Source organism: Gymnoscopelus braueri (assembly GCF_963280865.1).
Source record: "Gymnoscopelus braueri genome assembly, chromosome: 3".
NCBI classification, from domain to species: Eukaryota; Metazoa; Chordata; class Actinopteri; order Myctophiformes; family Myctophidae; genus Gymnoscopelus; species Gymnoscopelus braueri.
The window spans coordinates 38,814,353-38,840,986 of record NC_137612.1 but is presented as its reverse complement, the minus strand read 5'-3'; the positions used below and the strand labels follow the sequence as shown (position 1 = coordinate 38,840,986).

Genomic DNA, 26,634 nt, shown 5'->3' with positions numbered 1-26,634 from the left:
CATCTGCTATACCTTGCCATTTGTGTGTTACACAAGTTTTGGTGACCTATCAATTCTTGTTATATGTTGTTATATGTTGTTATATGTGCTATATAACTTCTGGTAAGGTCAAGATAACATTAAAACAAGCCAATTTACTTTCTCGAAATTAAGTACCATGACCAACCCCTCTCCTCTTGTCTGAAATAAAGCATAACATGTCCCCCATCCCCAAAAACTGTGGACATGATATGACATGACCGAGTTAGGTAGGTAATTAAATATAATCATACCCGTAGCTGAAAAGAGGGGATAGGACTCAATGGGAAATCTCTCATACTATGGGTTAGGGATTTTTCTTTTTTACTATATAGGCCATCTGCTTGCTTGGGAATACAATGCTGGACAACACATTCAATTGTTCAGGGCAGCGACATCAGCCAAGTTAAACTGCTTGGTACGCAAAAAAAACGTTCACATCGGTGTGGTTATGCAGTTTACATGAGAACATAATCTGCATTATTTAATAAAAATCCTTTAAGAAAACAAGCAGGCACACTTTTTAAATATACTGTACTTAATATAATATTGACAGAATACGCTTTGTTTGCATTCACATCTTGGATAATAATGTGATTTTTTGTTTTGTAACGAGAGTGAACTGAGTCGTTAATTCCAGAGCTCAGAAGCGACAGATAAAGATGGGCAATTTGTTATCTGTATGTCATGATGCACACAGTTCTACCATAGTTCAATATGGCTTTAAGTACAGGGCTTACAACATGTATAGCGTTGCTGTCGTGCAGAAACCTTGTATCTCCATAATCAACTTTTTATGTTTTTTTCGTTAATGAATGCCCTACTTCATCGCACTGAAGTAGTAAAAATAGCCGATCTACAAGCTCACAACGCGTTGCGATGCGACGCGTTTTGAGCTTCTAGATCTGCTATTTTCACAATTTCAATTTGTTTTAATAATAATACAAAAATAATAATAATGGTTTTGGACATACAAGGTTTCCATCCAACAGCGACGACAGAATAAAGCATAATACAACACATACAGTAATACCACATCTCACCTGGGTGTTGATTCTTATGGCGCCGATCGATGGAATCTCAAAGTAGTAACCTGATAATAAAGGAGAGACCAGTCAATATGCTGTATTATCATGACAGTCAAGCGAGATTTATGCTTACCATTAGTAGTCGTATAACGCCATGGTGTACACTCGCATTTTCTATGTTCCCTAATGCGCCTAATGATCATGAATAAACACACCATGTTGCTCACGAAAAAAAAAATACAACAAATACAAATAACATACAACAAATCAAATCCACACCATCAGCACCAGGCGGGCAAGGAGCAGTGGTTGTAACCAAGTATAAATACTCAAAAACTGTTACTCCACTGCAATTATTTGGCAGCTTTAGTTACTAGTGACTTTGCAAATTTAGATATTTCTTTTGTACAAAACGTACATTACCACTTAAACCCTATTTTATACTTTATGCGATGTGTTATGAGCTTGCAGATCTGCTATTTTGGCAAGATTTCGGCAATTATTTTTAAATAACGAGTACATCTAATTTTGGTATTTAAGTATATTTTGATGCCGATACTTTTGTACTTTTAAGTACCATTTTGAATACAAGCCCTTTACTTGTTACAGAGTATTTCCATATGGTGGTAATGATGCTATACTTTAACTCAAGTAAAACGATCTGTGGTACTTCTGTACCACCGCTGTCCGTTTGTCTGTGGAATGAAAATCGAATCTATTCAAGTTATTATAGGTGCATGTAAACGCCATCAGTGCGAGCTGATCATGCAGGAGGCTATAGGCGGGCGGGGAGCTGGCCCTGCTGACCCCCAGCCTCTCATCATTGTTCTGCTGGATGTAAATCCAAGGGGGGGGGGGGGGGCTCATTGGGAATGCTGCAGAGCCCCCAGGCGGAGAGCGCTGATTAGGGACGGAGGAGGAGAGCGGGCCGACTGGGTCAATAACCACCCGCTCCCACCAAGTTATTAAAGCCACGAGTGTTTATACAAAGAGGTGCGAAATGGAGAGACAACATGCCCGGAATGTTAAGAGGCAGAGAGAGAGAGAGATGACTGTCGTTTATCCCATTCAATCCCGGAACGCATGTGTGTCATTTTAGATTTCTTTGGCTATTCAAAAATAGCAGATATACGAGCTCATATATGAGCTTGTAGATCTGATATAAAAAATAAATACATATTACATTTTTAACTCAAATCTTTGCTATTAATATTTTTATATTTTGAGATGGGGGGGGGGGGGGGTCCACGGACAAATACACTATCATTTTGGGTGGTCCTTGACATGAAAAAAGTTTGAGAACCACTGATATTATAGCAACATACATTTTTTCCCCCCAGAAGCAAGATCCGAGTTAAAAATGTTCACTTTAAAAAACATATATTCAAAGATTTGCACGAATTGTCTCGATTTCTATTAGCCAAAGAATTCTAAAATAACACTGATGCGTTCCCGGATTGAATGGGTTATTTGGAGAACATTATGCACTCTTGCTACGGTGGCTTGTTGCACAGATGTTCTCATTGCTTCATTGGTATGGGTGTCCACGCAAGGCACACATACACACACACACACACGTTTCTATTACTATACTTGTGAGGACATCAACAATGTCGGACGGCGATGTTATAAATGCTATTACACATTTTTTTGCCACTTTTAACCCTAAACCTAAAGCCGAAATAGCCGATCTATAATGTAAAGCTTATAGATCGGCTATTTTCGGCACCGACGTGCAATTAAATATAAATCAGTCATAACTCCAACCCTAACCCCGAAACCTAACTCTACAGTAAATGCCTTATCTTAACCCCTGAATCTTTTCCTAATTGTAAGCCTAACTCCCCAAATCTTTTTTTAACCATAGAAACAACCATTCGTCTTGTGAACACCAGGAAAAACTGTCCGCACAATGTCAATTCCTCACATTCCACTATACTTGTGGGGCCCTTGCAAGCACAGTAATAAAAGTACACACGCACACGCACACACACACGCACACACACACACACACACACACACACACACACACACACACACACACACACACACACACACACACACACACACACACACAGTCGCATTCCCGTTTGCTATGTCTTTATTCCGAGAACACAGTTCGTTCTATTGCTTCTGGTTGTCTGCCAGAGAAGGTGACATCTATAGTTGTGGGTCAATTGGTGACTAAAAGCGCGGAGAGAGAATCAGTGTCACTGTAGAAGCTGAAGATGTAATGTTCCGCTACCTGAGCTAAAACAGCACAGCCCTACTTGTCACCAGGAAATGTGGAATTTTGTGATTTATTTGCCTAATGAAAACCATCAACAGCCACCCGTTTCTCTCTTCCAACTTCATGGCTCTATTTGGGCATGTTTACGACAGCTTACGCTGAACTACAACCACCATCGCCGTAAAAAATGGGGAGTCGGGTTCATATTTGTCGGCTTTAGAATTGATTTTAAGTTTTCACTCATAAAGTTTAATGTTCTGGAGGGTTCTGTAGTCTGTGAACCTCTCTGTGAGCTGGGGGGGGGGGGCAGCGTGACTCAAAGACGCTGCTTATTGAGTGTGTCGTAAGAGCTCCTGGGTTTTTCAAAAGCCCTTAGATCCAGAAAAGGTTTGGAACCACAGTTTCTCAACGGCGGGTCCGGGGACCACCTGGGGTGTAACTCTGACATACTCTCAGAGTTAAATAAACACGGAGGATCCCAGAGATAAAACATTGCGTCAAATGGGGGTCCGTGGCCCAATGCATGTCAAACTGGGGGCCCTTGAAATGAGAAAGGTTGAGAATAACTGAACTAAACTATTACTGGAACCCCAATCTATACTGCAAAATCCTCAGTGTTAATTGAACTCTGTGAGTGTACAAAATTAATGGTTACAGACCCGTAAGGGTCCATTTGGACCTTTGGGTGGTCCCCAAACCCGGCATTGAGAACCAGTGGTGTAGACGAGTAAGAAGTCACCAGCCGCCTGACAGTGAGGAGTTTCAACGGGATGGCTTAAAGCGTGTGGAGGAAAAATTCTGAACAGGTGCCCTGACCAACCTGTGTCATTAGTGCAGTGAAACTAAAACTATGACAAAAAAATTCTGTTGACTACCTTTTTTCACTTACGAAGACAATTTCGCAAACAAATAAAAACTTGACAAAAATATTTGGGAGGGACTAGTGGAGAAGAGATCCAGTAGAACTAAGACAAGTCATCATGGGTGCGTGCGGGTGTCACAGACTGAAAATAGTTGATCTACAAGCTCACACAGTTTTGAGCTTGTACTGTAGATCGGCAATTTTCGGCATGCAAGGGAAGGGAAAATCATTTCTATGCCATCATGGCCCGCCAATAAAAAACAGTTTGTCGACTAAATCAGCTGTAGATTTAGTCCACTAAAATCTTCTCATCTTATTTAGTGGACTAAAACTAGACTAAAAGTAAAACATTTCAGGTGACTAAAATATTACTAAAACTAAACAGAATTTTATTCAAAAGACTATGACTAAAACTAAATCAGAATTTGCTGTCAAAATCAACACTGCTGGTTGGAGCGCCCAGCCAAGGCAGAAGCACAGTGGATTATTCTAACCACTCGTCTAGACGGTGGTGGGCAGGACATTTTATCAGATGGGTGGTGCCGTGTGCATTTTCAGAGCTTCTTTCATGTTTTTTCAACTTTCATGTTTATTTTAATGATCAATCAATAGATTGTGTTCCAGCTTGGGGCATAACATAGTACTACTTTACTGTAAGTTCTATCGGTTTCACAGTGACAGTAAATTTTTTAAGGTTTTAAAGATTTTTTTTTTTACATATATATTTTATTTTATTAACACATTGCAAAGTGGTCTTTTTTTTCTTTTCTTTTTTCGCAGGTTCACATTTCATTGTAGGCCTCCCTCGCAGTGACACATTTCATTGTAGCACACCCGGATATGGAAATATCCGTATCCGGAGATTTTCGTTCCCACCCGCCTCCGCTCTAAATCTTCCCCTAATCCGCCATTATCTCGGTTGTTGTTTTTCTCCTCGCTGATCGCTGTTTAACATAAACCGCGACAACTTCAAAATGGAATGTCGCCGATTGAAACGGTCTTCTCTGGGCCACTCACACAGCTACCCTGTGTGTCTACAAACAGTTTAACGCGCGATCTTAAGGTATTTAGCGAGGTCTGTGGCGACGTGAAAAAAACAAAAAAACAACAATAAATCGCTGGCACTGGTGAGTACATTATGATATTAAACTCTGGCGTGGAATGTGTTAAGTATTAGTTAGGCTATATTATCAATAAAATCTTAGTTTTAGCAATTATTTGGGGGCCCACTTGCAATATCCCCACGGCCCACCAGTGGGCCCCGGCACACAGGTTGAGAATTGCTGGCATAAATAGAATATACTGTAAATGAGATGAAATTGAATCTCCAATGTAAAAAATGTCACAATTCTTTTCCACAATACTCATGCCTACTAATTTGTCTTGCGTTATCCCCCCACAAGTGAGCAACAAGTGGTGTCTGTGTCTTGTTCAGCCACACAGGGAGAAATGCCGGAGCCAAGAAAGAGAGAGACTTGTTTCTCCTTAACCCATTCAATCCGGGCACGCATCTCTGTCATTTTAGATTTCTTCGGCTATTCAAAAATAGCAGATCTACAAGCTCATAGCGCGGCACTCGGTGCCGCGCTATGAGCTATGAGCTTGTAGATCTGCTATTTTTGAAAAATCCTGAAAATGTGTGCAAATCAAAGCGAACATTTGTAACTGTCAAATGTCTCAACAAATGTCTTAATTTTTCTGAAAAGTTGCTATATCAGTGGTGCTCAAACTTTTTCTTGTCAAGGACCACCCAAAATGATTTGTATTTGGCCGCCGACCCTCATCTCAAAAATATTTAGTTCCAGGGACCGCCCAGAAGCAAAGATTTGAGTTAAAAATGTTCGCTTTAAAAATATATATTCAAAGATTTGCACGAATGTTCAAGTTTTTTCAAAAATAGCAGATCTGCAAGCTCATAGCTCGGCACTCGGAGCTTGTAGATCTGCTATTTTTGAATAGCCAAAGTATAAAAATAATGGTTATGGGTAAAATCTAAAATGACACAGATGCGTTCCCGGACTGAATGGGTTAAGAAGGGATTGCAGCTCAAACCAAGTGAGACAACAGCCTGGCCTGGGATTTAAGATAGAGAGAGAGAGAGAGAGAGAGAGAGAGAGAGAGAGAGAGAGAGAGAGAGAGAGAGAGAGAGAGAGAGAGAGAGAGAGAGAGAGAAAGAGAGAGAGAGAGAGAGAGAGAGAGAGAGAGAGAGAGAGAGAGAGAGGGATCTGTGTCTGTGCGTGCTGGGGTGTGTGAGCTTATAGTTATTGTCGCTGTCGGGCAGAGACCTCGTAACTCCATATTTCAACTTTTCACGTTTTGTTTGGGGTGTAAATTAATGCCCTCGTCATACTACAGTGTAAAAAAAGGTATCACTAAAGTTGTGAGCTTGTAGATCTACTATTTTTTTCAATTTCTGTTAAGTTAAAGGAATAGTTCACCCAAAAAATTACTTATTTTCTATCAATTACACACCCCATGAAGCCTTGAATTCATAGAGATTTTTTTTGTTTTTGTCTCATTCCTAAGCCAATAGTATGATGGCTTAGGAATGCGAAAAAAAAGAAAAAAAATCTCCATTATCTGAATTAATCTCCATTAATTCAAGGCTTCATGGGGTGTGTAATTGAAAGAAAATAAGTAATTTTTTGGGTGAACTACTCGTTTAAAGTGATTAAGTGTGTCTGTGGATTTTATAAATATTGAACCAATGAAAAGCATTAACAAGAGCTTGCGACAACTAGCCTGGCATTGCCAGACTGATGACGTGGATTCACTCACACGTTCCCCCACGGTATCAGTCTGGACTTCGGCTCATAGGCAGAGAGTATGAGAAATAAAAAAATGACCGGGCCAATCAGTGACTGCGTTTCAACTGCTGTCCATACAACAGTGAAAAGCAGCCCCTGATTGCCCGGGTCATTTTCTGATTTCTCAATACTCCCTGCCTATACGGGCCGGGGTCCAGACTGATATCGTGGAGGAACGTGTGAGTGAATCCACATTATCAGTCTGGAAATGCAATGCCAGGCTATGCGACAACTACACTGGATCAATTGGAAGACAGGTTCTTTTTTTCCCCTCCTCCATTTTCTTTTTTTGGACATACAAGGTTTCCGCCCGACCGCGAGGATATTTTGGACATGCGTCTGTCATGGGCGAAGGGCTAACAGTGTTCCACTGTGTCAGGGAGCTGCACTCTGTTCGGGTGTGATACCAAAAGAGAAGTAGTGCTAGATGTAAGGGCAGCTCCTCAGAGGCCCAAGCCTTGTCAACACTATTGTCTAGCCACAGAAACCTTGGTAGACATGCCGGTGATCTGCTCCAGCAGTGAACAGTAGAGTGAGCATGTTGGCACTGAGGCGTAATCCTGGACTCCCCCTACAGTCTGACAGAGGGATGACACAGTTATCACCCAGCTGCCAGATTCCTCCTGCTAATTAACCCGTTAAGACCGGAAACCGCATCTGTGTCATTTTAAGATTTCTTTGGCTATTCAAAAATAGCAGGTATACAAGCTCATAGCGCGGCACCTGCACTTTAAATCCCTTTGTGTGTGTGTGTGTGTGTGTACTTGTGATACTATGTTTGTGAGGGCCAAATGTCCCCACAAGTGTAGTAGAATTTGAAAAATAGACATTGTGAGGAGCATTTTCCTGGTCCTCATAAGAGAAATGGTTGTTTTATGGTTAAATAAAATATCGTCTCTGTCGGGTGGAAACCTCCAAAACTGTTACTTTTCAGGATTCAATTTCAAGAGTAGCAAAAGAAACAGATCTACAAGCTCAAAACACAGGGCATTGATATATGAAAAAACACAAAGTTAGAATATGGAGATAAGAGGTTTCTGCCGACAGCAACGATATATTAAATGCAAATGTTTTTAGAGTTATGCTTAACTATTACTTTCAGATTTTAGATCTACAGGTTGGGGTTAGAGCTTTCCTTTTTGTATTCACTTGTACGCCGTATGTTGTAGGTTGTAGGTCTATGTCATGCACAGAAATATAGCCGATCTACAAGCTCAAGCTACAAGCTTGTAGATTGTCTGTTTTCAGCTATTTTCAAAGTCGTCCTAAAATGGCGACATCCTCACAAGTAGGCCTATAGTAATACAAATGTGTGTGTGTGTGTGTGTGTGTGTGTGTGTGTGTGTGTGTGTGTGTGTGTGTGCGCGCGCGCGTGTGGTGGGGCTACTTCTGAATCTCTTGGCTCGACTGGCAATGAACTAATGAGGAGCAGTTAGCTTCAGGAAAGACAGCCACAGGCTCTGTTGAAATAGCAGCATGGCCTCAAATATCTACAAAATCCGGTGTCCAAGAGAGCAGGTAGGAGGTAGAAAGGTAGAGACTGATCACAACCTGAGGATTTTACGTCTCAACATGGCAGCGCAACATGTTGTGAGCTTGTCAATCTGCTTTTTCCATTGTGTGACACAGACGCGCGACTAAGTATACTGCAAATCACCCTTAATTGAGTCATACCGATGATCTGATGGTTTGGCTGGGCCACGCGCAGAGACCCCCAACTGTTTTAACATTGCCTGGGGTTTGTTGCATAATTTCAGGGTTACGGATAGTGTCACGCTGAGATCAAGAACAACTCCAGTGTATTAAGACTTCACTCATTGACGCTTTGTAAGTATGGGTGGGCTTTTGTTTTGGTTGTGTCAAAACCATAGACCGTAAAGAAATATGGACAACGTTACGTAAATGAAGCCTATTTTTCAGCTATTTCAAATCCGGCATCTTTCTATATCCGGTCCGAAATGCAACCGGAAATCAATGCTATTGGCTGCAACCGCAGCGAGAGCGGGTCTTCACTCGGTAGAACCAGTAGAAACCCTAGAAACATACCCTACTTTACAATTCATTTTAAAATTAATGGGACCATAATTTACTAAACGCATATCATGAATCATGATGATTTAAAAAAGACTTTAAACTATCGATTGAAAACATATTTATGAAAAGGTTTACTAAGGTAATAAAATGAAGTGTAAAGTTTGCCCAAAACCTCATAGACTTCTATTGAGATTATAATGTATTGCAAACGGTAAAAGGGTGAAATAGCGACAGGAACGGCAGGCTGAACAAGAACCCGGAAGAGAGCTTCAATTCCAGCGAAGGGGGTTTGCCACTTGATCAAAACCAAAACCTACTTAAGGGCCTACGTAAACATCTTGTTTCGTTCGCGGCCCACCCATCTGACCTCTTAACACGGCAGCCATTTGGCTACCGTGTTAAGTGTTTTTTTCGGTGGATTTATCGGTAACACAATGTTTCAATGTTTCAATGTTTGAAATAAATAAATATACCATATAATAATTTATTTTAACAATTATTTTTATATTAATGTTATTAATATATAATTTTGACAATTATTTGGGGGCCCACTTGTAATACCCTCACGGCCCACCAGTGGGTCCCAGCCCACAGGTTGGGAATGGCTGATATAGAGGTTCAGCGGTCACCTTGACATTCCATTTGAATGACTTTCACTCCAGAACATTTCGAAGATAAAAATATTGTACTTTGAACATTTTTGGCAAGGGAAAAAGTACATTATGAATTAACCTCTTAAGCCCTATTTCAAATATAGTGAAAATAGCAGATCTACAGTAAAAAAATTAAATCACTATTATTTATATTTTTGGAACATTTCTGGAAAATCTCTGACTCCAGTACCTTAAATCAAGTACATATTTGACCGAGCAACCTTTCCTGGTATATTTGACCAGGAGTATCCATACTTAAGTACTGGGACCATGAGTACTTTGTCCACCTCTGCTTATAATTAGCACCATTGTTGACCATCCACTCACCTTTATTGGCACAGGCGATCCACTGCAGTGGAGTGACGTCGTAGTTATGCTGGCCCACAGAGAAGGTGAACACACGAACCTGGGAGGACACACACAATACAATGAGACCAAGAGAGAGACAGAGCAACTACCTTTAAATCATGGGTCTTCAACAGGGGGTCCGGGACCCCTAGGGTGATTCTTTTGTACATTAACCACTTGAACCCATGCATCCCTATTCTGAGTTTAACATTAGCCGAAAATAGCCGATCTACAAGCTCACAACGCCTCGTGTGAGCTTGTAGATCGGCTATTTTCGGAGTTTTGGTGTAGGGGAAAAAAAGAGAAAAGTTTTCTAAGTATTGAGGGTTTAAGTGGTTAACTGTCTGAAAATACATATGAACATGAATCCAACACAACGCTACACATTGACAGTGCTGTCAAACAAGTCTATGAAGCTATGAAATCTATGTAAAAGTTTAGTCTGCAACACAATTTTATACAATATGTAGTGGGGGGGGGGGTCCCTGATTCATCTCTCTCACCTAAGGGGTCCTTGGACTGAAAAACGTTGAAGACCCCCATACAAAGTGAAGTGAATGCAAAACATTGAAATATTGCTGCCATTTGTTTCAAAAGTTTATCCCAAGCTAACCTTTCCTATGTACAACTATTTCTGACAGCAAACGCACAGCTAGTTCTCTCTAAGTTGCAATGTAACACAGCTCTAGTCTGTTTACACATTTCTCTATTCCCATTTGATTGTAAATAGGTTGTTTTGTTTCGATTGTTTTGTTCGACTTTTGCTTTGGCAATGTAAATGCATGTTTTCTCATACCAATAAATCCCCATTGAATTGAATCGAGAGAGAGAGAGAGAGAGAGAGAGAGAGAGAGAGAGAGAGAGAGAGAGAGAGAGAGAGAGAGAGAGAGAGAGAGAGAGAGAGAGAGAGTGGAATGCCTAATATGTCGACTCCCTACCCAAACTCAAAACTAACCTAAAAGAATAGCTGACCTAAAAATAAAATTGGGCTTAGTAGAACACCTTTGAACTCCTTGGTAGTAGCGTTGCCCACAGCCCCCACCCCTCCTTTTTTTGTAAATACCTTTTGCTGCTACTGGAGCTTTTACTGTATTGTATTGTATTGTATTGTATTGTATGTATTGTATTGTATGTCTTACTGATGAATTGAGTACAATGGACCACAATGGAAACAAGCTTTTTTTTGGTTATCCTTTTAGCATAACTTTTGACTGTACTACCTATACTGTTAATAATCCTGCTAATAACATATTCAATCAATCAATCAATCAATCAAACAAATGGTAAGACCATACATAATGGACTCAGTGATTCACAAACGTTTTAAATCAAGGACCCCCCAATATGCAACTAGGCCAGTAGTTCTCAATGTGGGGTTTCCTTTGAAGGGGTTCCAAATGGACCCCCTTACAGATTGTTATGATTATGACGGGTAACTATGAAGAGGCTGAGTGTAGGCTAGGGTTCTCTCGTGTGTGTGCATGCGTGGTGTGATTGGATGATTATTAGGAGGGGGCGTGCCAGCAGCAGACGCATCCGTTCCTGATTGGTGGCCAGAGGGAGGCTCAACTTTAAAAGGCTGTCAGCGGGCCGGCGACAGTGAACCCGTTCCTTCTCGACTTCCAACCCGTCCGTCCTTCCTCTGTGTTCTGTAGTAGCCATTTTGTGCATGTGAAGCCGAACAGATATGTAGCACTCGATCTCTGCAAACACTTGATCTAATCTATAGATCCAGATGCTTACAGCTCGATCCTAAATCGGCCTCGGCTGATTACTGTGGCTGTCACTTTGTGATCTGTTGTCTCAGCTAGGAAGGGGGGGGGGGGAATTATTATTATTATTTGTTTGAGCTTTGTTTTATGATAGGGAGGTTAGTATTTGTATTTTGCTTTCTTTCGTGTGTAGGTAAGAGGTTTGTTTTCTAGTTTTGTTTTGTTGTAACCCTTCCTCCGCCCCTGGCGAGTTTTGTAAACCACTTGTGAGAATAAAAAGAAAAGATCGAAAAGCAAACTGTTTGGACGGCGGTTCTTGGGAGTTGGGAAGGGCGGTCTTCCACATCATATGTTGCGTCTCGGTTCCCCTAGGCCGGGGCGTAACACAGATCACTAACTATGTGTTCACTCTCAAGAGTTATGGGCGTCCTTGAAATGTAAGCGTTTGAGAACCACAGCACTATAGGCTACGGACCCCCTGTTTGATAAGAATTATATCTCAGGGATCCCAGTAAAAAAAAAACAGTTTTATTGTTATACATGATTTGGTCTGATATGGTCTGTCATTTGGTCAAGAATTCTGTTACTGTATAGAAGAGTATATCGTTGCTGTCGGGCAGAAACCTCTTATCTCCATATTTCAACCTTTTGTGTTTTTCCGTAAATGAATACCCTACTTGATCATCATCATACTGTAGGCATACGCATTTTGAGCTTAGATCGGCTATTTTTGCTATTTCTGAATTTGAATCCTGAAAAGTAACAGTTTTGGACATATGAGGTTTCCACCCGACAGAGACGATATACAGTAGGAGTAAAGATAACAGGGAAACTGTTGTAATTGAACTGTAAGTTCAATCATGGTGAAGATAAAGAATCAATCATTTATCTGGGGACCCTTCGGAACCCATCACAGACCCCTGGGGTCACAGTAAACACACACGCTATGAACGGAACTACACCAAGGTCTCATGACTTGAACGTCACCACCACCAATGCTTGTGTACAGTGTTCGGCGTGATGATATGTGTTATGTCCCTGACAACGTCTGTACAGTAGTTTCATTTAGCCATTGTTAACAAACACCTCTTTTAAGACACGTAAAAGCTTCCAAAAACTCACCAGTGGGGTATTATTTATGCATTTGATGTCATTCGACAAGCCCATGTTAACCTCATTCCTTAAACCCACTTAGAAAACCAGGAAGTGCAAAATGCTAACTGTTTTGACAGGTTTCGGGACTACAAACTTTGCCACTCTGTAATGATGACGATTCAGTCATGTAGCCCCCCATGGAACCCCTCGACAACAACCCCTTGGAGACACAGTAGAAAGAGTTAACACTCAACCTGACTTTCCTATGACATCTGTTTGGAACCGACTGTCACCCCCCCCCCCCCTGGTGACTCACATGCGTGGGAGTGACAGACATGTCAAACTTCAACATTTATGCCTAAATGACAGTTAGCTGTCACAAGGGTTAGTCATGGGCGAGGACGATAAATATCGGTTGTGGCTATGCAGTGGTGGAAAGTAACTACATGTACTCACATACTACTGTACTACTGTACTTGAGTACAATTTTGAGGTTATTAAAAAAAAAAAATTACTTTACTAATATTTTACTTCTACTCCACTACATCTCAAAGGCAAATACTGTACTTTTACTCCACTACAATTATTTCACCACTTTAATTACTAGTTACTTTGTAGGTTTTGATTACAAAATATACATTAACAACTTCAGCCCTTAAACTTTGGCTATTTTCAAATAGCCAATCCACAAGCTTTGTGGATGCAACGTGTTGTGAGCTTGTAGATCTGCTACAAGATTTCAATACATTTTATACATTTGAAAACATTCTGCAAAATGAGTACTTTTACATTTGGTCATTTAAAGGGATACTTCACTCTCGGGCCGGGGACACATTTAAAAAAAATATTAAAAATAAATGAAAAACGTTATGGAAAATTCATGGCCCCCTCACACATTAGTAGGACACTCTAATGCGTGAGGGGGCCATGAATTTTCCATAACTTTTTTCATTTATTTTTAATATTTTTTTTAAATGTGTCCCCGGCCCTAAAGTGAAGTATCCCTTTAAGTATATTTTGATGCCAATACTTTTGTACTTTTACTCAAGTAAGTTTTGAATACAGGACTTTTCCTTGTAACAATAGTATTTCTGCATTGCGGTATTGATACTTTTACTCAAGTAAAAAAAAAAAAAACGTGAGTACTTCTTCCGTCACTGGCTGTGACACACTTGTGGCGACAGTAGTGGGTGATTGAAAAAAAAGGATGAAACTATAAAGAGGAACAATGAAAGAAATAATGAGTGTGCGTGCCGGGTGTAATTTCATGGACTCTTGATGATAAAGTGCCTAATTAGTCAGCGGGTCAGAGCTGTTAACACCAGCCAGCTAGACAAGGAAAGAGGTGGACAAGAGAGAGAGAGAGAGAGAGAGAGAGAGAGAGAGAGAGAGAGAGAGAGAAGGAGCAGTGTTCCCAGGTCTATGAAAACAAGCCCAACTACTATAAGCCATATGAGCATCGGCTATTTTTATTTGAAAATAATAGATCTACAGGCTCACAACGTGTCGCTGTAGATCGACTATTTTAAAAATATCTTTAAAATCTTGACAAAAATGTAAACAAATGTCTAATGTTTTTTAAACCTTTTAACAACACAAATGTTGTATTGGGGTCATCCTTGACGACCACTGGTTTAAACAACTTCAGAAACAACAAGCCCCCAAAAAACGCAACTACTAACATTTACAAGCGACTTTACAGGAAAAAAACAAGCCCAAAGTTGCTTATACTAAGCGGACATGGCAACACTGAGAGAGAGAGGGAGAGAATGAGAGAGAGAGAGAGAGAGAGAGAGAGAGAGAGAGAGAGAGAGAGAGATCACAGGAGGCGGAAGAGAGGATAACAGCCACAAAGGATGAAAAGAAAGCTTGGAAGGAGAAAGTGTTTGGATGTTGTTGTGCACACAGATTGGACTTGCTGGCATCTCCGACAGCCTAGCCAGAACAATGCCTTCTGGTAGAGTAAGACATTGTTATAGAGAGAGAGAGAGAGAGAGAGAGAGAGAGAGAGAGGGAGAGAGAGAGAGAGAGAGAGAGAGAGAGCGACAGAGGCTGAGAGACAGAGACCGAGACCGAGGCTGAGAGAGACAGAGAGACAGAAAGAATCTCTTGAGTTTCTATATAAAGCCACTTTAATACAGAGATCCTGCATTAACAGTGTAAAAGAAGAGCCGCCATTAACACCGCCTTTGTGTTATTACACAGAAACAAACAAAGCCGCCTCCGTGTGTTGCTTTTTTACAACGCTGGCGTTCCGGAACCAGAGGCGTGACGTGCACAACAGCGCCAGCGTCTAGTGTTATGACAGCTGCTGTTGTCGGTCGATTTTATACATTCACAACTGTACGCATTTTATTCCACAAAATACCACCAAAAGAAAAAGGGACTGACGTCATATGCAGTCACAGAAGCTCCGCCACTGAAGCGTTTTTTGTTCACCGAGCGACATAAAGGCTGTTTTTTCCAAACAAGTAGAGCATGCTAAAGTTTTATAACCCACTCAGTTGCTGTCAAAAAGAGCATTCTAAAGTTGACAAAAGTCTCTCTCTCTCTCCCCTTCTCTCGTTTGCTCGCTCCATTTTTCTCTCTCTCCCACTCACATACACACACAACCCGAGACGATGGCTGTCGGCAGAATTCACAGCCTAGTTTTACAAAGATAGTATTTAATGTATTGTATTTGATTGATTGATTGATTGATTGATTTTATTCAGTAAAATAATTATACAAGTTCAAACACAATATCGTCTCTGTCGGGAGGATTTTGTCCAAAACTGTTACTTTTCAGGATTCAAATAAAATAATTGCAAAAGTAGCAGATCTATAAGCTTAAAACGCAGATCTGCTACTTTTGATACTTTTGTGTGACACTGTAGTGTGATCAAGGAGGGCATTCATTTACAAAAAAACACAAAAAGTAAAAATATGGAGATAAGAGGTTTCTGACCGACAGCAACGATATAGCCTAACTTATACCCAGTATTCTTTGAGACACACATACGGGTATTTCGGGGCTTGGCCGAATCCGCCATTCCTTCACCGGGTGAAACAACACAGCTTTCACCATTGGAATTGTATTGTTTTATGGGTTTATTTCATCATAGCGCAACATATGGTGACGTATTGTAGTGCAGGTCATTGCAACAACCACCGATCTTGTGAAAAATGAAAAAACGCGATTCTGCCAATAATCATATTCTTTGAGACACACATCCGAGTTTTTGCCGGGTCAAACAAGGGAATCACGTGACGTTGATCCCCTTCCCCTATTCGCTCATACTAGGACATGACATATGTGTAGGCAGAACAATAGACACAACGAACAATGAAATACTTATTTCCAATGTGGTCCTGTCACATTACTAGGTGGCAAAGCACTTTATACATTTCATGAATTCTTATTCTTTTAGTCCAAGTCTCTGGACAAGCATGTTCATCTATCCTGCCTCATTTATGCTCCGTTGTACGACGGTGTTGCGCGGAAAAACAATAGAAGATGTACAAGCTCACCGCCGCGACACCGTCGTACGGACGAAGTTAACGCGGGGCTTTCGCCGTGTGCCATGAGCTGGCAGAGTTAACAGATGAGCAGATTAACAGCCTTGTGGCGACAGACTGACCGTTTTGTTGGGCCAGTTGTACTTCTCGAAGATCTCCTGCTGACGATCTTCCCCGCCATCTGTAAACATCATTATCATCTTATTGCAGCCGGCCCTCGGGGCGATGCTCTCCTGTGGAACATGAGGGGAGAGAGAGAGAGAGAGAAAGAGAGAGAGAGAGAGAGAGAAATGGGGAAAGAAAAAGAGACGGTTAGAAAGTATAGACAGAGACAGAGGGGCAGATTGAATATTCAGGAGACGTGAATAGCATGATCGAAAATAATCGTTCCCCTTGAACTGTAACGTATGAGACGCTATTATGAAGACATCTGTGTTTGAATAGATTCTTGTGAGTGCTGCATGCGTACGCAATAGGCATAGGTATTCATGTATTGTATGTATACAAAATGCAACATACATTGCACATTTTTAATCTATTTTTGGTCTGAAATTGTCATAGTACACTTTGTATGTAAATGTATAAAGAACAAGTGTCAAACTTTTTTTATTTTTTATATATTTGTCCCTATACCCTATACCCATCATACACACCCCATTTTCAGTACAGTACGTCACAATGTCCCAGCCTTAAAATTAAGTGTTATACATAAGTGGCGTCATCATGCATGTTTATAGCCAGGCGTTGGATTTGAACGTTCAGGTCTGATTTACATTTGGCTGCCTGGCATCCGGTCCCCCCCACCCCACGTCACAGCTGCCATTGATATGCAGGCCAGCGTCATGTCACTCTGACAAGATTCTAATAGAGATAAATAATAATGCTGCAATTACACATTTTTCATTGTGCTTCTGTCACCGATCGTGGGAGTGAGTTTCCTGCATGCAGACACAAATTAAAATGATCCGATATATCGGTCTGGCCGATATACAGTATAGGCCATTATTTGATTTATTTTTTACGTCATCGGTATCGGCAATTATCCAGCAGATGTGTACTGATTTTTTACCACTTTCAGCAAGCTCAACGTGCCACAATGTGACACGTTGTGAGCTTGTAGTTCAGCTAGTTTAGATTTCTTTTTGGAATAGGGCATAAATAGTTAAATCTAATTAAGTTCAGTTATTTGCTTGTTATTTGAAATGTTCTTTTCATTTATTGACGTTTAATATAAATAGCCAAAAACCTACTGTATATAATTTTCCTATATATTAGTTTGCTTCAAATGTTCTCAAATAGAAACATAAATCAAATCAAGTTTTTGTCATGGATATAAAGATTTTGCTCTTAAAAACAAAAAAATCGGTCACAACATTGGCAATCGGTGGTCTTGCACTCTGGTTCTCAAAGTCGTGTCCGGGAACCACCACGGCTCCAAGGGAAACGTGGCTTCGCGGCACGTTTCGAGCTTGCAGATCTGCTACTTTAGATACTTTTGTGTAACGCTGTAGTGTGATCAAGTTGGGCATTAAATTAAAAGAAAAACACAAAAAGTTTGAATATAAGAGGTTTCTGCCTGACGGCAACAATATCAAACTGGGGGTCCTTGAAATGAAAAAAAAAAAAAGTTGAGAATCACTGGTGTAGTACTTTCCAAAATCTGGATCAGTATCGGACCAAAGAATCTGGCATCGGTCGGGCTCTACTTTATTTCTCATTGTGGTGGGTGGGTGGGTGGGGGTATGTGGTGATGGGTGGGTGGGTGGGGGTATGTGGTGATGGGTGGGGGGCTGCAGGCTCCTGGCTCCATGCCTCTGGGAGCCCACCAGAGGAATACAAAGTGTCTGTGGCCCCATCTCCTCTGGGCTGCGCTCATCAATCATCCCATCAACGCCCATTAGGGTGGCAGCCTCCTAAAATACACAGCGGCAGACGGGTGCACCTGTGTGTCGGCAGCCACATGGGCACGACCCCCCCCACTGACGGGAAGTAACTAGGTACATTTACTCAAGTACTGTACTTAACCCATTCAATCCGAGAACTCATCTTGTGTCATTTTATAATTTCTTTGGCTATTCAAAAATAGCAGATATACAAGCTCAATGCATATTTTTTAAAGCGAACATTTTTAACTCAAATCTTTGCTTCTGGGGATTCTACAATGTATTCTAAATCCTAACAGTTTTCTTTCACGATTTCTTTTCTACCTGTGATCCTAGTTTACTGACGCACTACTTTACTAGTACACTGTCTGAGTAATGTATGTGTTTACCTTGCTTATTGTAATTCGCTCGGGTTGAGAGCGTTTGCTAAATGCCTAAATTGTATGTTTATACTTCTACTCCACTACATCTCAGAGGCAAATATTGTGCTTTTCACTCCACTACAATTACTGGACAACTATTAGCTGCTAGTTATTTTGTTTTTTGTAGTTTAGATTTATATTATTATTATAATAAAACATACTGTTCATTAACGACTCAAGCCCTATTTTATACTGAGCTTGTTGATCGGCTATTTTCTTGATTTTTTCTTATTTCTTTAATGTTTTTTTGGGGGCTTTTCTGCCTTTAGTTTTGAAAAGAAATTGGGGGGAAAAACATTGTACTTTCACTTTGGTTTCCGTAAGTCCAACTCGATTCCGATACTGTTGTGCTTTTTTTTTACTTTTTTTTACTAAATTTTCAATACAGGCCTTCTACTTGTAACAGAGTATTTCTACATGGTGGTATTGATACTTTTACTTAAGTAATATTACTTCGTCCACCACTAACACACTCTACACAGCAAACATCACTTCTAAACAGGCATGCAGCCAACGCCTCCGCCATTCTGGAAGCCTCTAAAGTGAAGCCAGTTCATTCCATGTCAGCACCACTTCATCATTGTTAATTCAACCTACACCGCACAAAATCCTGAGTGCTACTTAAACTCCGAAAAAGTGTACAAAACGGACCGTTGCAAAGTAATTAGGTATGCTTGTATCTTTGACAGATTTGTTAATTCCCTGCATTTTCCTGTGAATACTTATTTTTTTCTGCTGATAGTGTGCCAGCCCTGTTTCATTAATTTTTCCCCCTGCTAATTTGCATACCATTGTGCCAGGTATACCTGAACTGAAGCACAATGTTGTTCATAAAGAATGCAGATGCACTCAATTTTGTAGAAGAAACTTTTCTTACTACCAGCAGGGATTCCCAAATGTGTTTCTCTAAATGTGCAAGAAGGCATTTCTGCCTACTTTAATTTCTATTTTAATTGCGTTGGACCACTGGCTCTCCAACAAGACCCCCAAATTGATATGTATCTGGCCGCAGACCCCCATTTAAAAAGGTTCTGCGCCAGGGAAACCCATAAGAGAAGATGTGTGTTAAAATGGTCAAAATGATTCAAACATTTTTCACAATTCTTTTCACATTTTTCAAAAATAGCAGATTTACAAGCTCTGCTACATTAGCTTGTAGATCCTGCGATTAACTAATTTTGCTGGGGACCCCCTGGAACCCCCTCAAGGACCCCCCGGGGTCCCTGGACCCCACTTTGAGAACCACTGAGTTTGACAATGCTCATATTATAATATTAGTGATTCAGTATTTGACATGACTTGTGTATGTTGTTTCCTTTCTCTATTCTTTACCCTTCTCTTGAAACAGCAAATGTTGGGACCTTGTACGATCTTTATCACCCACTCTTTTACACCTGTGCTAACTTGTTAACTTGTGACAGTCAGTGTTGCCAGATATTGCGAGAGAAACAAGCAACCAGGTCTATGAAAACAAGGCCAAAAAAAGCGACCTGGCTATGAGCACTTTAAATCTACATCAGCTTTTTGAAAATAGCTCTTGTGAAATGGGACATTCTGCATAATGAGTACTTTTACTTTTGGTACTTTAAGTATATTTTGATGCCAATACTGTTACTGATACTTTTACTAAATTAAACTAAGTAAATTTTGAATACTGGACTTTTACTTGAAACTCTACATGATGGTATTATTGATACTTTTACTTAAGTAAAACATGTGAGTACTTTTTCCATCACTGGTTTTGGTTGTTATTATTTCCCCCTTTTGTATAATAAATATTGTACGAAATAACTGTTTAGAATCTGCAGCTTAATTGGCAGATTGTAGATATCCAACACACCATAATAGCCAGCGCAATATAGATTGTCCTAACAAATAAATATCACTACTGCCATGGGTGAATGTCAACTTTATTGGCTGATATTTACAGATACCAGCAAATATCTTCCGACACCAATTATGTGGCCGATATATCGGTACAAATAAAATGTTTAATGCAGGGACAAACCGCTTACTTGTACATGTACATAACTGTTAATGTTTTCTTACTATTTCTTTGTTATTGTTCATTATTGCTGCTACAAGGCTGAGGAACCAAAACCAAACTGTGTTTGTGTACGACCTTCGGTTCAAGAGTTAAGTGGTGAAAGGAGAAGCTGGTTCTTACATTGAGAAGCTGCTCAAAGGCAAACGTGAAGCCAGTCTTATAGTCTGTGGTCCCTTTGGCTTGCATGTGTAACACAGCCTCCTTGAAGATCTTCTTGTTACGAATGTTGGCTTGAACCAACGTCTTGAAACAGGGGACCACGGCGTCGGCCTTCTCATTGAACTGGATTGGGAACAAAGACGAACAGAAACAAAAACAAACGGAAACATGAGTCAGACTGAAGTTTGACATGCCTCAAAATATGGGTTTAGTGTTAATTGAGTTGTATGAGTTTAAACGTTCTCCCTTCTTTTTATATACAGATATGATTTTCTGTGTTCTGACTCCTCCCCCTTTTTCTCCCTCCCTCTCTTCTTGATTGATTGATTGAATACTTCATTGACAAAGTGCAAACAGTACAGCAAGTACAATTACGCAATATGCTAAAAGTGCCTTGATGGCTTGTTTCCATTGTGGTCCTATGTATTCAATTCATAATCAAGACATACAATACAAATCATCATCAATACCAGGAGGAATAAAAGGTGTATTTACAGACACCCTCAACTTGCTGACGGTACTCTCTGGTGGCAAGTTAGAATACTTATCTACTGTAGGTCCTGTTGCAATTTGCATACAGGTGCTCTTTTAGGGTGGTTTTGAATGAGATAGGGAGTCGCAAAGTTTGATGGCTGGTGGTAAGGCCTTCCACGTTTTGGTGGCAGAATAGTAGAATGCATTCATCCCCGTGTTTGTGGCGAATTTGGGGGGTACAAGATTCTCCCTCTCTCCCTATGTCTCTCCCTCTCCCTCACTCTGTCTGCCTCACCCTCCCTCTCCCCCCTCTCTCAGTCACTGTATGTAATGTATGTATGTGCGGTGCATTGAAGCAGGACGGTCTCTTGGACGTGTGCAGATGTGGCTGCCCCGTGCCTCCACGGCTGGCAGTAAACACAGCTAATTACAACCTTCCCCACAAAGAACAGGTGCAACCTGAAAATGCCAATGGAAACCATTGAACAGAAACCCCGGCCAAGGTAATATCATCTGTCTCATCTCATACACAGCATTAGTCTAAACGTGTGTGTCTGTGTGTGTGTGTGTGTGTGTGTGTGTGTGTGTGTGTGTGTGTGTGTGTGTGTGTGTGTGTGTGTGTGTGTGTGTGTGTGTGTGTGTGTGTGTGCGTTGCCTCCAGTATGCGTTGGCGTTGGGAATGGATGATTAGAAGCCATGTTCAAACACCGTTTCTTCTTGAAGGTCAACTTCAAAATCAGTTGACATTTTCAGGACGGAATGATGTAAAACGTTTGTGTTTGTGCGTGTGTGCGTGTGCGTGTGTGTGTGAAAAGCTGACATTTCTCATGGGGGGTTTGTGTTGCTTTATATTCAAATTGGTAGGAGAGCACATTCGTGCGGGCTGAACTATTCAAAGTCAGATCAATATGGATGTTTGGCAGAATAACCTAATGTCAAACGCAGCCTCCAAGTGTTGTCATATACACAAAAGGAAGCTTGGGTCTACATCCCCAGGGTTAATTTAACTGTACAAATATATTCATAAGCAGTGTTGCCAGATTTTGTGACAGAAATAAGCAACCAGGTGTATGAAAACAAGCCCAAAAGAAGCGACAAGGCCACATGTGCACTTTAAACCTATATATTAGAAAATAGCTGATCTACAAGATTTGTTTTGAAAATAGACAATCTACAAGCTCAAGCTCTACAATTTTGTGGAAAATGTGGAATATTTTTGGAAAATTTTAACAACACAAATCTTGTATGGGGGGTCCCTGGCACAATACATTTTCAGATGGGGGTCCGCAGACAAATAGAATATTCATTTGGAGGTCCCTGATGTGACATTTTTTGAGAACCACTGGTTTAAACAACAATAGGAAGCAAGCCCAAATAAGCAACTACACTTTAGAAACAAGGTAAAAAAAATCCTGCAACTACCAATATTTACAAGTGAAACAAGCCAATAATAATCGCTTATAATAAGCGGACTTGGAAACACTGTTCATAAGGTTCCATTTTTACACTCTCAGTGTTAACCTAAAGGGTGGTATTGATGACATTTTTTATGAAGACAAATAATACAAAGAAAATAATACCTCTACCAAATATTTCATTTTGTTGGGTCTAAAATGATTGTTTTGTTTATATCTGTAAGCTGAGGGCCGTCATTATCCATCTTGCTTCCGTTTTAGTTGGGGAAGGCACTTTTTTCCCTTTAGAGGTGCTCTGAGGCTTTACAATGATGCTACAGTAACTGCATGAGGGCTGCCTTGGAGACGTGACTCAGGGAAATAAGGAGCCTTATGTCAAAGAAGTGTGATGTGGAGTGTATTGTGACATCTAGAGGCTGAATGCTGTCTATACTGTAGCACCTTTAACATGGCGTAAAAGTTGAATAGTTGAACAATTATTGGTGATAACTAATTGTAAGCATTCGTGTTCAGTTTTAAAGGAATATAAGAGGCTAATCCTAGGAGTGTCAGGTTAACACAAAGGTGGCCAGGGTCAAATAGGATCAGTTAATCTGTTACACCTGTTAATTAAATATATACAGTATACAGTACATGTACCAATTAGCCAGGCAGTGCAATGTTAGTAGTCAATCTCAGAACACTATATTTCATTCATTTTCCCATACATCGTCTAAAGCCTGATTTATACTGAGTTGCATGCTATTGGGTGGAAGGGGAGCGAGGGCGGGTCTTCACTAGCCTGGTAAAGCCCCTCCCTCCGGAATTCTCATTTCCATTTGATTTCAGGAGTGAGTCTGGCCTGAAGGCTTATCTGGGCGTTTCTTGCTCGTCCACCAAATGGACTCTCCAATCAGCGTCCTCGCTCATTGTTTTGTGATTGACAGCGGAGGTAGGCCAATCAGGTGGAACCCTAGTGGTTCACACATCATTAATCAATACACCTGTCATACAAGCTGCTCATTAACATCAAAGACAAACCAATTACTCCTGGTGATAATCACTGCAGCCTAAAGTGGCTTAATTGGACATCAAAGGGCCACTTGGACATCAAAGCTACATTACTCCCGCCCAGCTCCAGCCCACAGCCAAAAAGCCAAACAGGCCCTCATGCCAGACTCACTCCTGAAATAAAATACAAATGAGATTTCTGGAGGGAGGGTTTACCAGGCTAGGTCTTCACCAGTAGAACCCAATCACAAGCCCCAAAGACATACCCTGCTTTATCACACATTTTCAAACTAATGGGACCCCTATGCTGTGGGAAAGAAGACTTGAAACTAGCGATTGAAAACATAAAGTCTTTATGAAAGGTTTACTAAGGTAATATAACCAAGTGGAAAGTTGTGTCAAGTCACCATTGACTACAATGGAATATAAATTATTTTGCAGCCGGAGCAGGGGAATCAGTTTTTTCAGGACTTCCGTATTGGCTTCGATTCCAAGAGTGAATGCTTGCCGCCTGTGTATCACTGGCATGCAACTACAGTAAGTATAAATTATAACCAGGGCTTAATTTGTGCGCACTCCGGAAAATATAGAAGGTGCTCCGTCACTTGAAACAAAACTGAGTTATGTTTTGTAAATCGCCTCAATTTGAACACTTTATTATTTGCTGTTAGAAAAATAGTTGCGCCCGCGAGCCAGGTGATCTGATTCCTACGCAAAGGCCCCACTTCCCTTTTTAGCAAGAAGCAGAACTTCAAGGCCTTCAAGCAAACGACTTGAATCCTAGCATCCCTATTCTGGGGTGAATATTCAGCAAAAAATAGCCGATCTACAAGCTCACAAACCTGCGGAATGTGACACATTGTGAGCTTGTAGATTGGCTATTTTCAGCAGAGAGATTTGTTGTTGGAAAAGTAAGGGCCTAGTATTGACTCCTGGGGGACCCCGGTCAACGAAGTATATAGGGTTTAAGAGGCTAATGTTACACATGCACGCAAAAAATAGTACAGCAGTTCACATAGAGTACACATTTTGCACATGTTTATGCATATAGGAATGTTTTCTGTCCTTATTTCCCTCTTACTGTAATCCCTTATTTCTATATAATTGCTGTCGGGTGGAAACCTTGTATGTCCAAAACCGTTCCATTTTTATCATTATTTTTTAAACGTTTAAAATACTGGAAATCTACAAGCTCACAGGAGCTTGTAGATCAGCTATTTTCACACATTTTGTACAACACTCTTGTATGATGAAGCAGGACATACAAATTTGAAACATGGAGATACAAGGTTTCTGCACTTACTTTCTATATACTGTAGGGGTGAAAATCAGTTGCGTTAGATTAGCACGCTCATTTCTTGCTCTAGCCGGGATTTAAAGGCACACACTGACTAAGCGCAATGGATTATGGGGGGATTACTGAAGGAAGTCTCCACACAGGGTTACCACGCAACTCTGGTCTGTGTGTGTCGGTGTGTGTGGGTGTGTGTGTGTATTTCTCGATCCTATACACAGCGGAATAATGCGACATTCTCCTAATCATTACTCCTAATAGAAAGCTTGGTAATCAACAGCGGGCACACACACACACACACACACACACACACACACACACACACACACACACACACACACACACACACACACACACACACACACACACACACACACACACACACACACACACACACACACACACACACACACACAGAAACAGGGAAACAGGCTGAGGCAACGACACGGTGGACAATGGAGTTCTGAAATCTGATGTCAAAACACCACACCTCCCTAGGTTATAAAGACATTTTCACATTCAAAAATCGCATTGACGTTTTGAAAATATAGTATAAGCACTACGTTCCAAAAATAAAAAAGGAGTCCAGGCATTCTGTCCAGGCAGGGGGGTGGCTCTGTATCGTTTGTGACAGTGATTCCAAACATGTGGGCCGGGGCAAGTGGGCCCCCGAATAATTGGCAAAACATTAGGATGTTTAATGATAATCCTAATATGTGCATATATATATATATATATATATATATATATATATATATATATATATATATATATATATATATATATATACGTAGCCTGGAATCCAGACTGATTCGCTTTTGTTTGGTGGATTTTCCTTCTCACTTCGCTTAAGTGAGAAAAACAAATCCACAGAATCAGTCTGGATTCCAGGCTATATATATATATATATCCTCCTATAACTCAACAAAGCTCTGTGGTGGTGAGCCCAAAATGTCTTCTGCCCGGTTCTCCTCAGTGGCTGGAGCAATTGATCTGAATTTGCACACAGCCATTCACCATTACCATGTGCACGGAACAGCGAAGCTCGTTTTTGACTTTCCCCAAATGTCAGCCGTTTATTAGCATTTTTGTGTTCGCCGGGTTGCCAAATCATGTGCACATATCCCCCCACGGGTATGGTCTAGTCCTACTAATTTAAGAAACCTCTGTCTGTCATTCTGTCTGATCCGCATTTATCTCCTCAGTGGGTTGACCAATTGATCTGAACTTGCACAAGGCCATTGACCATTGGCATATGAACTGTGACGAAGCCAATTTTTTCCAAATTTAAGCTGTTTATTAACGTTTTTGTGAACGGTCCTCACAGACCACTTAGTTAAGTGGTCAGCTTTATTTGATACAGTCCGTGCTTTGTTTTCAGGCATGTAATTTTCGACCTAGTTGGATAAATTAGTACTTTTCCCTGCATCACACAGTTCTTATATTAAGCGATTCACACATACTCTTAAGTTACAAGTATTACAAAAGATCAAAACCGCTGTGTGAATGTGGCCAATAGTGACGGCCATACCGACCCACTCACCCTGGCCACGTTGACGTAGTCATCGTCTGACAGCGTGTCTAACATCTCCATCACTGAGGTCTTCATCAGCTTCAAGGTGAGCCCACTGACACTCCCACTCCTGCAGGACACATCATCATCAC

At 40.8% G+C, this 26,634-nt stretch overlaps 1 protein-coding gene across 2 annotated transcripts in view; it reads right to left on the bottom strand.

Moving 5' to 3' along the window:
• Nucleotides 1-26,634, bottom strand: part of cacna2d2a (calcium channel, voltage-dependent, alpha 2/delta subunit 2a) — a 291,322-nt gene that overhangs the window by 32,810 nt on the left and 231,878 nt on the right. For both annotated transcript variants that reach the window (XM_080424714.1, XM_080424715.1), the window contains exons 10-14: nucleotides 26,513-26,612; nucleotides 20,758-20,919; nucleotides 16,408-16,518; nucleotides 9,960-10,038; nucleotides 1,062-1,111 (exon numbers count right to left, since the gene is read on the bottom strand). In XM_080424714.1, the coding sequence (XP_080280840.1) occupies nucleotides 1,062-1,111; nucleotides 9,960-10,038; nucleotides 16,408-16,518; nucleotides 20,758-20,919; nucleotides 26,513-26,612 (502 nt within the window). The remainder of the gene's footprint in view (nucleotides 1-1,061; nucleotides 1,112-9,959; nucleotides 10,039-16,407; nucleotides 16,519-20,757; nucleotides 20,920-26,512; nucleotides 26,613-26,634) is intronic.